Genomic DNA, 12,769 nt, shown 5'->3' with positions numbered 1-12,769 from the left:
ACAAAACCCGAAGCTGGTAAAACAGCAAAAGAAAAGAGGGTTTTGTTGAGGGAATTTTTTTCTTGTTTAACACAGAAGTCCTGTGAAATGTTTCTGCTGACTTTTTTTTCCCAGTAAGGGGGGGGGGAACCCATCCGCCGATTTTGTATAGTTTATTTGCATCCAGAATAAAATGTGGTTTTTCTATTTTAGCATTATTGATTAGCCCTGGTATCAGAGCCGTCTGTTTTTTTGTGGTGCTTGTCTAAGCAACAGGAGGGCCCCCAGAAAATCTCTCATGCATCTTGGTCAGTGGTTTTCCAACTTTGGGCTGCAGAAAGACTCTTTGTATCAACCTTTGCGCTCCAACCTTCCTTTGAATGTCTTGGTACTAGGTGTTAGAGCAGTGATGGCGAACCTTTTCGAGGCCGAGTGCCCAAATTGCAACCCCAAACCCGCTTATTTATCGCAAAGTGCCAACACGGCAATTTAACCTGAATACGGAGGTTTTAGTTTAGGAAAAACAGTTGGCTCTGAAATGTGCGTTACTCGGGAGTCAGATTGGTGGTAGTCGGTGGCTTTGCTTTGAAGCAACCGTGCAACTCTTCCAACGGGTGAATCATGACCCTAGGAGGGTTTACTCAGAAGCAAGCCCCATTGCCAGCAACCGAGCTTACTGCCAGGTAAAGGATTGCGCTTTAGTTCTTCGCATGAATATCAGTGGGGTTTAACAGTGCTTAACAGGGTTACCTACCAAAACTGGTTCCCCAAAACTACGTCTTAGGTTTAATGCTAATAATTGAACCCAGCAGCCCAGGCCAGCTTAGATGGGGGGGCGACTCTGTTTGCCCATGCCCACAGAAAGGGCTTTAAGTGCCACCCGTCCCATAGGTTCGCCACCACTGTGTTAGAGCATCACCCAGGGTTTAGAAATGGTATTTGGCAGTCTTTGATCTATAGGTTCACAACTCCTGTTCTCTGCTCTGATCAAACAGATTGCTTTTTGCCGTGTACCTCTGAATCCCTTCTTTGCAGAAACCACTACCTTCTGACTGGGATATAGGTGCCCAGGAATCTCCATTCCAACTAGTATCTGATGAAGGGAACTTTGACTCATACCCCCTCCTCCCCCAATCTTGTTGATCTCTACGTTGCTACTGGACTTGACCCCACCTGTACCATTAGTTAAAACAGCAAACGATTTCTCAGCTTTTAAATCAGCGGAGGATACACTGGCACAGAACGATGGAGGCAGAAGGCGGTCTAGAACCAGCAGTTCAGGCGGTGATACTTTGGAGTGAGGATTTGGGCTTCCCAAATTCTGCCTTCCTCCTTGGCTCTGCTGAAGGGAACCACTACGGCACTGCTGCTCCTGGGCTCTGGAACGCTTCTCTTGGGCACAGTTCTTTTTCTCCACACCAGATACTTGCTCACATTGACCTCTATCTTGGTTTATGCATGGAGCATAAAACTTTGCTAGAGCCTCTTTTAATGTTGGTGCTGGCGCGGACAGCGTTAAAGAGCCCTTGGGTCACTTGGCATGGGAGTGGGAGCGAAAAGCATTTCAAGTGTGGTGCATTGTATGTAAATCAAAATGTAAAGCTGATTTTATTGGACCTTGAACATCGCTCATCTCAAAATTCAACTCCCTCCCCTGTCACAAAAAGCCGCCCGGAGATTTAAAGCAGGGTTCTGCGAACTTAAAGCAGTATTGTGATGCAACCTATTTTAAAAACATAAAACCCAATGGTTTCAACTAGTGTAGTGTTGTGGCTCTCATACTTTGAGCACCTCACGAGAAGACATGATTCATTGGAAAAAGCAGCAATGTTAGGGACAGCTGAAGGCAGCAGGAAAAGAGGAAGACCCAACGTGAGATGGATTGACTCCATAAAGGAAGCCACACCCCTCCGCTTGCAAGACGTGAACAGAGTCGTCCACGATAGGGCAATTTGGAGGATATTGTTTTGTAGGGTTGCCACAAGTCGGGAACAATTTGACGGCACCAAATGTTAGTGTCAGACCATGAGATGAAACACTTCTTCACGCAACGTGTGATTGGTGTTTGGAATATGCTGCCACAGGAGGTGGTGATGGCCACTAACCTGGATAGCTTTAAAAGGGGCTTGGACAGATTTATGGAGGAGAAGTCGATTTATGGCTACCAATCTTGATCCTCTTTGATCTGAGATTGCAAATGCCTTAGCAGACCAGGTGCTCGGGAGCAACAGCCGCAGAAGGCCATTGCTTTCACCTCCTGCAGGTGAGCTCCCAAAGGCACCTGGTGGGCCACTGCGAGTAGCAGAGTGCTGGACTAGATGGACTCTGGTCTGATCCAGCAGGCTAGTTCTTATGTTCTTATGAGATGTGGGGTCAAATCCTTGCCACAAGCCCACCGGCTGACCTTGGGCCAGTTAATTAGTTTCACCTACCCTGCAGGGTTGTTGTGAGAAGAAAAGTGGAGGGGGACCACTTACACTGCTCTGAGCTCCTTGGGAACAAGGCAGGACAAAAAGATGCTGGATAATGGATCCCGACTCTCCACAATTGGAGATGCTCGGCTCTGAAGCAAACATTCTGCGAAGAGGTCATTCGGCCTCTGACCTGCAGCCTGAGATTTTGCTTTTGGTGTAAAAATTAACCCACCCACCCCTCCTTCGTACGTCAGTAGCGCCCATGTAGTTGTCCTGCCCGGTGGAGCTTTTTAATTTCCACCCACAGCTGCTGAGAATTTTATCCGTATTAATAGCTCTCAGACAAGCACAAGTGTGCCGAAAATCTAACCTCCTCTCTGGCTGAATTCCAGACGGCTTATAGCTAATTTAAAAATCAGCCCTAAGCGTCGTCCTAAAAGCAGGCATTAATATTAGATAACTTCCAGACCTGTAATGCGTCTTCCATTCTCTGCCTGTGGGAATCAATTCCTGCTGAGCCTACCCAGAAGATTGAAGTTTGCTGGCACTGCTTTCAAGAGGCGGGCACGCTGTCCGAAGCCACCGGAGAGGTGTCGGAGATGGCTTAAAGGTTTCGAGTGTCTGCAATCCGATAGCGGGTCCTTTGGAAGCACTTTAAACTGGCAATGGCAAAACGTTCAGCCAGAGATCTGAACACAGCCTGAAAGCTGCCTGTCCGTCGCCTCATCTATCAAAACGTCTCGTAAAAAGAAAGGGGTTTTGAAATGGATAGCTGTGCATTTTCAAATGTACGTTTGCCGGTCTTCCCCGTAACGTGACAGGTTTGTTGTGTGATTGAAGTATAACCGAGAAGGTGGCATTTCCTTTGTTGGTGCCTTGTGATGATGATGAAGAAGAAGAAGAATTGGATTTATATCCCCCCTTTCTGTCCTGTAGGTAGACTCAAAGGGGCTTACAAACTCCTTTTCCTTTCCCCTTCACAACAAACACCCTGTGAGGTGGGTGGTGCTGAGAGAGCTCTGAAGAACTGTGACTAGCCCAAGGTCATCCAGCTGGCATGTATTGGAGTGCACAAGCTAATATAGTTCTCCAGATAAGCCTCCACAGCTCAAGTGGCAGAGCAGGGAATCAAACCCGGTTCTCCAGATTAGAGTGCACCTGCTGTTAACCCCTACACTACACTGGATCTCTTTGGGGCACTGGCGAAAGGCAGGGTTCTTTGGAGTGGGGTGAGAAAGAGTGGTTTTCGAGATGTTTATTTTGTCCAGCTATTCTCAGAGAACCCATGAGGTTATTCAGAAAAACAGGGATGGCAAATGTGTTTCTCTGAAAGATGTTAATTAATTATCAGTTTTGATAACCTGCCCCTCCCCTTTTGGGCTGGGGGCGGCGTCCAACTATTGTAAGACAATTTAAAACGTTTAAAAGCTCGTTTACATCATTCCATTTTAAACCTATGCAACAGGGGGCACTAAAAATATACCAATCCTGGCAATTTAAAATTCAAGAGCTGATAGACATTTGGGGATATGCCTCCTCTTTCGCTGTGGCTTTCTATACCTTTTCCCACAAAAAGGTGACAGCAGGTGTGTGAATTAATAAGCCACATCTTCCTGGGCTTTTATTTGCGGAGGAATGCTCCGCTGGGGTGTTAGTGCTGGGCCCCCCACCCCACTTCCAATTCTATTTTAAGACTAACGAATTGTATTTAAGCGCCGGTTCGTCAAAACCATTATCCTTTGCAGTGTTAAACACAGAACTTTGTTTAAAGAGCGTTTATAGTGCTCCAGATGGGTATCAGCCACACTTTCTCTTTTGTACAGTGGCCCCTGCCGTTTTGTTTCCAGCGGCAGCGCAGAGCCTACGAAATCAACCAGCTGTTGTGGGTTTTTCGGGCTGTGTGGCCACGGTGTGGCGGTTTTCGCTCCTAACATTTCACCGCATCAGAGTGAAGATGCCAGCCACAGATGCAGGTGAAACCTTAGGAGCTAAAACCACCAGACAGCGGCCACACGGCCCGGAAACCCCAAAACAGCCAGCCCCCAATTAAGCTGATGAGCAGTTCGTCCAGGACTGTCAAAATAAAGGACTACCTTCACTCAAAAAGGGATTGGTTCTAATTCACATTTGATCTTTTTCCCCCTTCTTTCTCTCTTGCTAAGTTTCTTCATATTTTCATCTCTATCCTTTTCTTTCTTTCTCTCTCTTTCCTTTTTTTTATTTCTCCTTTCCTTCTCTTTAACAGATGTGTATGCTGGAGTATAATTACATTTAGATTTATATGTGTGACGAAAAAGACTGCTAAGAATACTTACAGTATGTATTTCTTTGTTTTCTATTTATTCTTATCCTTAAAAAGTCAGTAAAATTTATTTTTTTAAAAAAAGAATTGGCTCTTAGCCCTGAAGATTAAATGGAGCCTCCATGTTCAGAGGCAATAACATATTAAGGGCAAGGGGCAACTACAGGGGAGGCCCTGGCTTCCAAGCCCTGTATGTGAAGCATCTAGCTGGGCCTCGTATGAAACGGGATGCTGGAGTAGACAAGCCCTTGTCTGATTCTGAGGGCTTCCTCCTGCCTTCTTAGTCCAATCTGAATTACTAAGAGAAGTTGGAATTTTCCTTTCTCCCTGCTCCATCTGGGGACCCTGGGATAGTTTTCATACAAAGCGGTTCCTCTCCCACTAAGGTGCTCATTCTTCCCAAGTGTGCAGAACTGAACCACAATTTTTCGGAGAGCGTTTGGTCCAGGTACTTGTTTGACCCGGTTATATTTCTGAATTTGCCGAGAAGACGTTTTGCTTCCCAGATTTCTTCGCCTACTGAAAAATGAACCAGATGAGCACGTCTGGGCGCCCTGAAGAGCTGATGCTGCAACACGGGTGTAGTTCTGTCTTGCGAGAGCAGAAAATAAATGCGAGGATTGCTTTCTAATGTTCTCTGTGTGCCAACTTCCTGCTGTTCCTGGGCCGCAACTCTCTTAACAGGTTTGCCAGATTCTCCTCCTTGCGTGCGAGCGACGTTCTTGTTGGCCTGTCCCGATGGCTGTGTTTGTTCTTACTGCAGCAAGTTACTCTGATCAGGGAACCGTGGAGTGTTATTTGGATCATCAAGCTGTCCACATTATTTCGTGGCGTGTTTGCCAGCGGTCGGTAGTTGAGCCGGTCTTAGAATCATAGAATTGGAAGAGACCTGAAGCGCCATCGAGTCCAACTCCCTGGCATGCAGGAGCACACAATCAAAACACTCCCGACACATGATCATCCAGCCTCTGTTTAAAAACCTCCAAAGAAGGAGATTCTACCACTCTCCAGGGCAGCGAATTCCACTGTCGAACAGCCCTGACAATCAGGAAGTGCTTCCTAATTTTCAGGAGGAATCTCTTTTCTTGCACCTTGAATCCATGACTCCATGTCCTAGTGACTAGTCTCTGAGGCCTCCATGCTAAGCAAAAGGGGAAGGTACACACCAAAGTGAAAATGAAGAAAACCCAACAGGCTACAATAATGACTTCAAAAATTAGTTCTCCCACTGGAGTAGCAATTTCCTTATAAGTAACCAAAATAACTCTATAATTTTACAAACAGTAACAAAATGTTTTGGAAAAATTGTTTACATTCTCCCATTGGAGTAATTTATATATACACAAGTTAGAACGGCACAGCAATATAATCTAAATACAATGATAGCAGCTAGCCAGAATCCAGATAATTAACTGGCCTCGTTAAACTTCACGGCTGTTGAAGGCAGGTCAGGGTTTTTCAATGTACAATTTACAATGTATTTTCAATGTATAATCAGGGAGGACAACGCTCTGCAATTAGTTTGTTCTTATGCCTCTCGAAATGTCCCCAGCTCCCTGTCTCTCTTTGTAGGGCATGGATTCCAGACCTTTTAACACCTCCACCTTCCCGCACACGGGGGACCCTCTCCGCACCCACAGGCTGGTGTAGAAGTGGCGACCAGCCGGTCATCCGCACCTGGCGCGGGGAGTAGGGGGAAGGGGGAAAGGGCAAGTAGCAGCCGCCATCAACCCGCCTCCCCACTGGGGCCGGTCTCTCAACCCCGGCGCCACGGCGGGATATTGGAAAAGACTCGCACATAGTGCGATTGTCAAGTATCTCAGCTTGCGGGGTTTAAGGTGGGATTGGCATGGTTTAGGGGTGGAAACCATGCCAAGTTCCCGCCCCGACCGGGTTTAACCCCGCTCCCACCCCGGGATGACTGGCCCGTGCGGAAAGGGCCTTTGAGAGGATGCCCCATTTCTGATCCAGTAAGGTGAAGTGGTCAAGAGCTGTGGGCTCTACTCTGGAGAACCAGGTTCGAATCCATGAAGCCTGCTGGGTGACCTTGGGCTACTCCCAGTTCTTCGGGACTCTGTCAGCCCCGCCTACCTCACAAGGTGTCCGTTGTGGGGAGAGGAAGGGAAAAGGTGTTTGTAAGCCCCTTTGAGACTCCTTGCAGGAGAGAAAGGTGGGATATAAATCCAACGTCCTCCTCTTCCACCTTCCTCTCACTCAATAATTTCTGAATAGCCTAATCTCAGAAGCTAAGGAAGGTCGGCCCTGGCAACAATTTGGATGGGAGACCTCCAGTGAATACCTGGCAGGCAGTGACAGACCACTCTGAACATCAAAATGAAACCTGTGCCAAGGTCCTAGGGAAACATCACAAGAGCAATACTTAAATCACACACAGGAGCAGCAGTGGCGTAGGAGGTCAAGAGCTCGTGCATCTAATCTGGAGGAACCGGGTTTGATTCCCAGCTCTGCCGCCTGAGTTGTGGAGGCTTCTCTGGGGAATTCAGATTAGCCTGGGCACTCCCACACACGCCAGCTGGGTGACCTTGGGCTAGTCACAGCTTCTCGGAGCTCTCTCAGCCCCACCTACCTCACAGGGTGTTTGTTGTGAGGGGGAAAGGGCAAGGAGATTGTAAGCCCCTTTGAGTCTCCTACAGGAGAGAAAGGGGGGATATAAATCCAAACTCTTCTTCTTCTTGTCTGTAGGTCTCTGCGGAGAAAGCACCTAGATATGGGACAGTGAAGTCTCTGAGGGTGTGGCATATTTAGTTAACAGAGTCAGGAGTGGGTTTCCAGGTACAATACCCCACAACTTGCTCTGGGAAGCCTAGTGTACCGTTTTTTTTGTGTGAAAGGAGTTGGATATTCAAGTATGTGTCAAGTTCTGAGAAGGAAAGATTTCCCCTGCATAGGAAATTCAGTAGGATTGTTAAAACGGAGTCAGAGAACTAGGTGGAAACTATAATAAACTATCTGAAACAACCAAAGTATTGAGTAAAAGTTTGATTATTTCTGTAACGTATTTTCTTGTAATTCTGTAAATCAGGGGTCCCCAAACTTTTTAAACAGGGGGCCAGTTCACTGTCCCTCAGACTGTTGGAGGGCCGGACTAAAAAAAACTATGAACAAATTCCTATGCACAAATGATTGTAAAATGTTTGATTTCACCTTTCAGCCTTTCTGTCATGGTCTATTTTTAGAACAGTGACCAAAGTATGTCAAGTACAGGGTGGGCTCCAAATATTGTTGGGGAGGCTGTGGAATACCTTCCCCTGTAAAAAAAAAAAAAAGCAGAACTTTCCCAATGAAGCATTCCATCTAACCCAGGATCAGGTATCTTCCTGGGTTCTTCCTCCCTAGCAGCCAGCGAGCGATTCGCCAGCCTGGCTGATGCCAATGGGAGTGAGGCGGAACAGAAAGCCTGAGAGCAACACATGGAGTAGCCAAGAGGGAAGGACGGAGCAGGCGTTGCCACATGTAAGGTTTCCAACTCTGGGTCAGAAAATTCATGGAGATTTGGGGGTGCAATCTGAGAAAGGCAGGGTTTGGGGTGGGGAGCCCACCGTCCAAAGTAGTCATTTTCTCTAGGAATTGATCTCTGTCACCTGGAGGTCAGCTGTAATTCTGGGATATCTCCAGGCCTCCCCTAGAGGTTGGCAACTCTTAAATAGAGGTAGTATCCACAAATATGTCTCCTGCCTGTGATCAGCAATGTTTAGAAAGCAGCAACTCCAGTCACAGAAAAAGAGCAGACCTGTGGGCATTGCCTTGTTGCATAGGCTGGTTGGGGAGAAAGGAGCCCAGGAGCCCAAGGGAGCCGATCTGGCAGACCCCGAAGGCCGCGGGTATATCCAGAGCTCTGTTTTCCCTCCAGCAGACCCAACAGTCAAAGCCACGGAGACCCGTTCGCCGCCTACCAGCCGGTCCCGCAGGGTGGGGGGTGGGGATCACCCTGTTTGCTTTCAGCTGGCCTTGTTGGCAGGGGCAGAAGTGGGTAGCCCCATTCTCAAGTTGTGGGGGGCCTGAAGGCATACAAGTGACTGCAAGCACAACAACCCAGTGGGAAACCCTCCTGCACCGCCAGACCCACGCCCCACATCAACGGCTGTTGGGGCTGGTTCCTCCTCTCCCTCGATCCCCAACTGCACATGAATGGAGCCATTGCCGCCATGCCTGGCGGGCCGGATAAATGCATTCAGGGGGCCACATTTGGCCCCCGGGCCGTAGTTTGGGGACCCCTGCTGTAAATCAACGTTTCGTTTTTGTTTGCCAGTTAATAAGCCTCAAGAGTCATTTAAGAGGGAAAGAGTCAGTTTTGGAGGGGAAAGTAAAAAATCCCCTCACGGAGCTATGGGTATTCCCAACCGGTGACAGTAAGAGTAAGGCTGATAGGAACTCCTGAGGAACCTTAGGTGTTTACCTGCTCGTTCTGTTCTAGCCACTGTTACACCTTGAAAACCCCAACATCCATCATCACAAGTCAGCTGTCACTTGACAACCACCACCACCACCACAATAGTTTTAAACAGACCTATTCATGTGAGGGGCAATTGACCTCTTGCAAATGTTACATTCATCTGCTGCAGGTGTCACTTCAGCTCGTCATTCAAATGTTTCTTTTTTTTTCCAAAGCAGAAAGAATTGTTTGATTTCGGAGCATCCCTGAAAATTATTTTCGATGGTCCGCTGGGAGAAACAGAGCGGAAGGCCAGCATGGGGATGAAACCATGGTTTCCTTTTGAGCTAAACCTGGCAAGAGTTAGGCCCCTTCCGCACATGTAGAATAATGCACTTTCAATCTACTTTCAATGCACTTTGCAGCTGGATTTTACTGTGCGGAATAGCCAGCAGTGGGATCCAAAAATTTTAGTAAACAGGTTCCCAGGGTGGTGGGATTCAAACACTGGTGTAGCGCCAATGGGGCTGGGCGGGGCACGACGGGGGCGTGGGCGGGCATTCCGGGGTGGGGCATTAATAATTTCTCTGTTACTGTAAAAAACTCTTACTGTAAAAAACAAGTTCCTAATTTCCAGCCGGTATCTTTCTGTCCATAATTTAAACTCATTATAGCAAGTCCTATCGTCTACTGCCAACCGAAACAATGACTTCTCCTCGAATTGATTGCCTGTCAAATACTTAATACTTCCAAATACTTAATTTTGTTTCTAGAAATCAAAAGAAGGAGACTTTCCTTAAACAAGGAACTTTACCATATTTCTAAAACATGTTTTCAAAACAGCCCAACAGGGAGAATTATCCCGTTTTCTACCTTCGCTAACCAGCCACATAGGAAACAACAGGACTTTATGATTTTTGGACCTAATGGAATTTCTAACGGAAAAGCAGACCCAATTAGTAACCCCCTCTCGGCACACACAAATAATTAGTCACCCACTCTCGGGAACTGGTGAGAACCTGCTGGATCCCACCTCTGGGAATAGCAAAATCCACTTGCAAACAATTGTGAAAGTGGATTGAAAATGCATTATTCTGCATGTGCAGAAAGGGCCTTATTGCCATGAAGGATCAAAGAGGTGACTTCTTTTAATGGGATGGGGATGGAAAGCTATCACTGGCGAGGCGGAAAGATTTTGTGAATGGCAAACCATTTTTTTAACCAGTCGGACACAACTGCTGGATATAGGCAGCCCCATATTCGCCTGTGTTCCAATTTTTGTCCAGCCTAGTTGTTAAATTTGATATAAGCGATGAAATAATGAACTCGGGGAGCCTGCGGCCTCCGAGCAACTCTTTTATTGGCGAATGAATAAAACCGAATCCTCCGTGGGATTTTGCTGGGTAGAAAGCCAAATGGCGAAACCGTGTGACAACACGGGATTAGGGATGATTTCGACTTTCTCGTCCCGAGTTTTTGGATCCCCCTGAATCTGTTCTTCGGTTTCACCTCTCCCTTGTGTTTATGCAACCGGCAATTCTTTATTTGCGTGGCATTTTCTGTTCTCTCGCGCTGAATGTTTCCCGAATGAAAAGTGCGTATATTTTACATTTTCTGCATCAACAAATCAACATTTTATGTGGATGTATGTAAGCTGGGAACCCATGAGGAATGGAGGGGGGCGGTCAATTTGGATGTCTCCTTCACAATACTCTGAAGGATTTAAGCAGGTTGATTTAGCACCCCCCCCCCCCTTCCAAATCCCTGTAACTGACTCTCAACGTCCCCGGCATACTCATTCCCCATGTGACTATTTTGGAGTTCACTTCTTTTTAAAAACAATCATGAAGCCTTATATTTTCTGCATGTATGGGAGGGCTTTGAATAGATGGAGACCTCTAGAATCATAGAGTTGGAAGCAGAGGTGGGATCCAGCAGGTTCTCACAGGTTCCCGAGAGTAGGTGACTCATTATTTGTGTGTGCGTACAGGAGGCTACTAATGGGTGATTTTGCCAGGTGATTTTTGCCTTAGTCACGCCCCTCCTCTCAGCAGTAGCGCGCAGAACTGGAAGCAGTCTAGCAGGAGGTGCACCGGGCGTATGTGGCAGCTCATGCCTGCATGCATGTGAGAGCCTGCCCAAGGACATGCAGCAGCTGTGTCCTCTTGCCACAGCCCCCGCCCAGGAATGCCCTCCCACTTCGAATGCCCGCCACTCTGTCAGGTTCTCACAGCCCTACTGGCAGCACTCACGCCACAGTTTGAATCCCACCACCATGGGAACCTGTTACTAAATTTTTTGGATCCCTCCACTGGTTGGAAGAGACCCCAAGGCCCATCAAGTCCAACCCCCACCATGCAAGAACACACAATCAAAGCACTCCTGATAGATGGCCATCCAGCCTGTCTTTAAAAACCTCCAAAGAAGGAGACTCCGCCACTCTCTGAGGCAGTAATTCAACTGTCAAACAGCCCTGACAATAGGAAGTTTTTCCCTGCGTTTAGGTGGAATCTCTCTTTTCCTTCACCTTGAACCCATGACTCCTGGTCCTGGTCTCTGGAGCAGCAGGAAACAAGCTTGCTCCCTCACCACCATGACATCCCTTCAAATATCTAAACATGGCTATCATGTCACCTCTTGACTTGCGTGGTCTGGAGACCTGCTATAATTCTAGCTGCCATGTGGACATTAGCAGCTCTACCTTTCCGTAATTGATCAGATTTTGTGAATGGGAAATAAAGTTGATTGCTTTTGATTTCCTGAGTGCCACTAGATGGCGCAGTGGTCCTAGGAATTGGCCCAGCCTTTAGGTACTCCAGAGTTCTTTGAGGCTTGCTGACATATGATCCTGCAATGATAATAAAAAATCCCTCTTCTGTTTCTCTGGAGTTCTGGTCCTCCCTCCCCAAAATCCTAATTCCAAACTCCTAAACCTTACAGCACCCTCAACTGAGAATGCAAAATCAAAACAACAGGAAATTAAAATGGATTTTTTTTTGGGGGGGGGGGGAGAGACAGAAGCTGGTGAGCTGGAAAATGCCTGCACTACTTGGTGATATTTTAGCTGAATCCAGAAAAGAGTTTTTTCTCTTCTTTTGGGAATTTCTCCCCCCTAACATTTCACAATATTGTCAGTAGAATAGTTCCCTGCAAATTCAATATTGCCGCAGATCAAAAGGGTAGATGGCCCAGGCTTTCTAGTTTTATAATGAAATGTGAGTAGTTTTGTACTCTTAGGCTCATTCCGCACATGCAGAATAATGCACTTTCAAACTGCTTTCAGTGCTCTTGAAGTTGCACGGCAAAATCCACTTGCAAACAGGAAGCTGTGAAAGTGGTTTGAAACGATTCATAAAGCGGAAGGGCCTTAGGTAGACATATAAAGTTTGAATGATGCAGGTGGACTCTAATCTGGAGAACCCAGGTTTGATTCCCTGCTCTTCCACATCAGCGGCAGACTCTTATCGGGTGAATCAGATTTGTTTCCCCACTCTTACTCTTGAAGCCTGCTGGGTCATCTTGGGCTAGTCGCAGTTCTCTCAGAACTCTCTCAGCCCAACCTTGTAAGCTGCTTTGAGACTCCTTGCATTTCTTCTTCTTCTTCTTCTTCTTCTTCTTCTTCTTCTTCTTCTTCTTCTTCTTCTTCTTCTTCTTCTTCTTCTTCTTCTTCCTCTTCCTCTT

At 47.0% G+C, this 12,769-nt stretch overlaps 1 protein-coding gene across 1 annotated transcript in view; it reads left to right on the top strand.

Moving 5' to 3' along the window:
* The window catches only part of THAP12 (THAP domain containing 12), a 21,624-nt gene extending 15,236 nt beyond the window's left edge, over positions 1-6,388 (top strand). Inside the window, exon 6 of the mRNA XM_048493046.1 lies at positions 6,268-6,388. Within this exon, the coding sequence (XP_048349003.1) occupies positions 6,268-6,388 (121 nt within the window). The remainder of the gene's footprint in view (positions 1-6,267) is intronic.
* The last annotated feature ends 6,381 nt before the right edge of the window (positions 6,389-12,769 follow it).

The sequence above is a fragment of the Sphaerodactylus townsendi genome, linkage group LG04 (assembly GCF_021028975.2).
Source record: "Sphaerodactylus townsendi isolate TG3544 linkage group LG04, MPM_Stown_v2.3, whole genome shotgun sequence".
In the NCBI taxonomy this organism is placed as follows: Eukaryota; Metazoa; Chordata; class Lepidosauria; order Squamata; family Sphaerodactylidae; genus Sphaerodactylus; species Sphaerodactylus townsendi.
The sequence above is the reverse complement of the archived record's forward strand: the minus strand, read 5'-3'. Positions and strand labels throughout refer to the sequence as shown.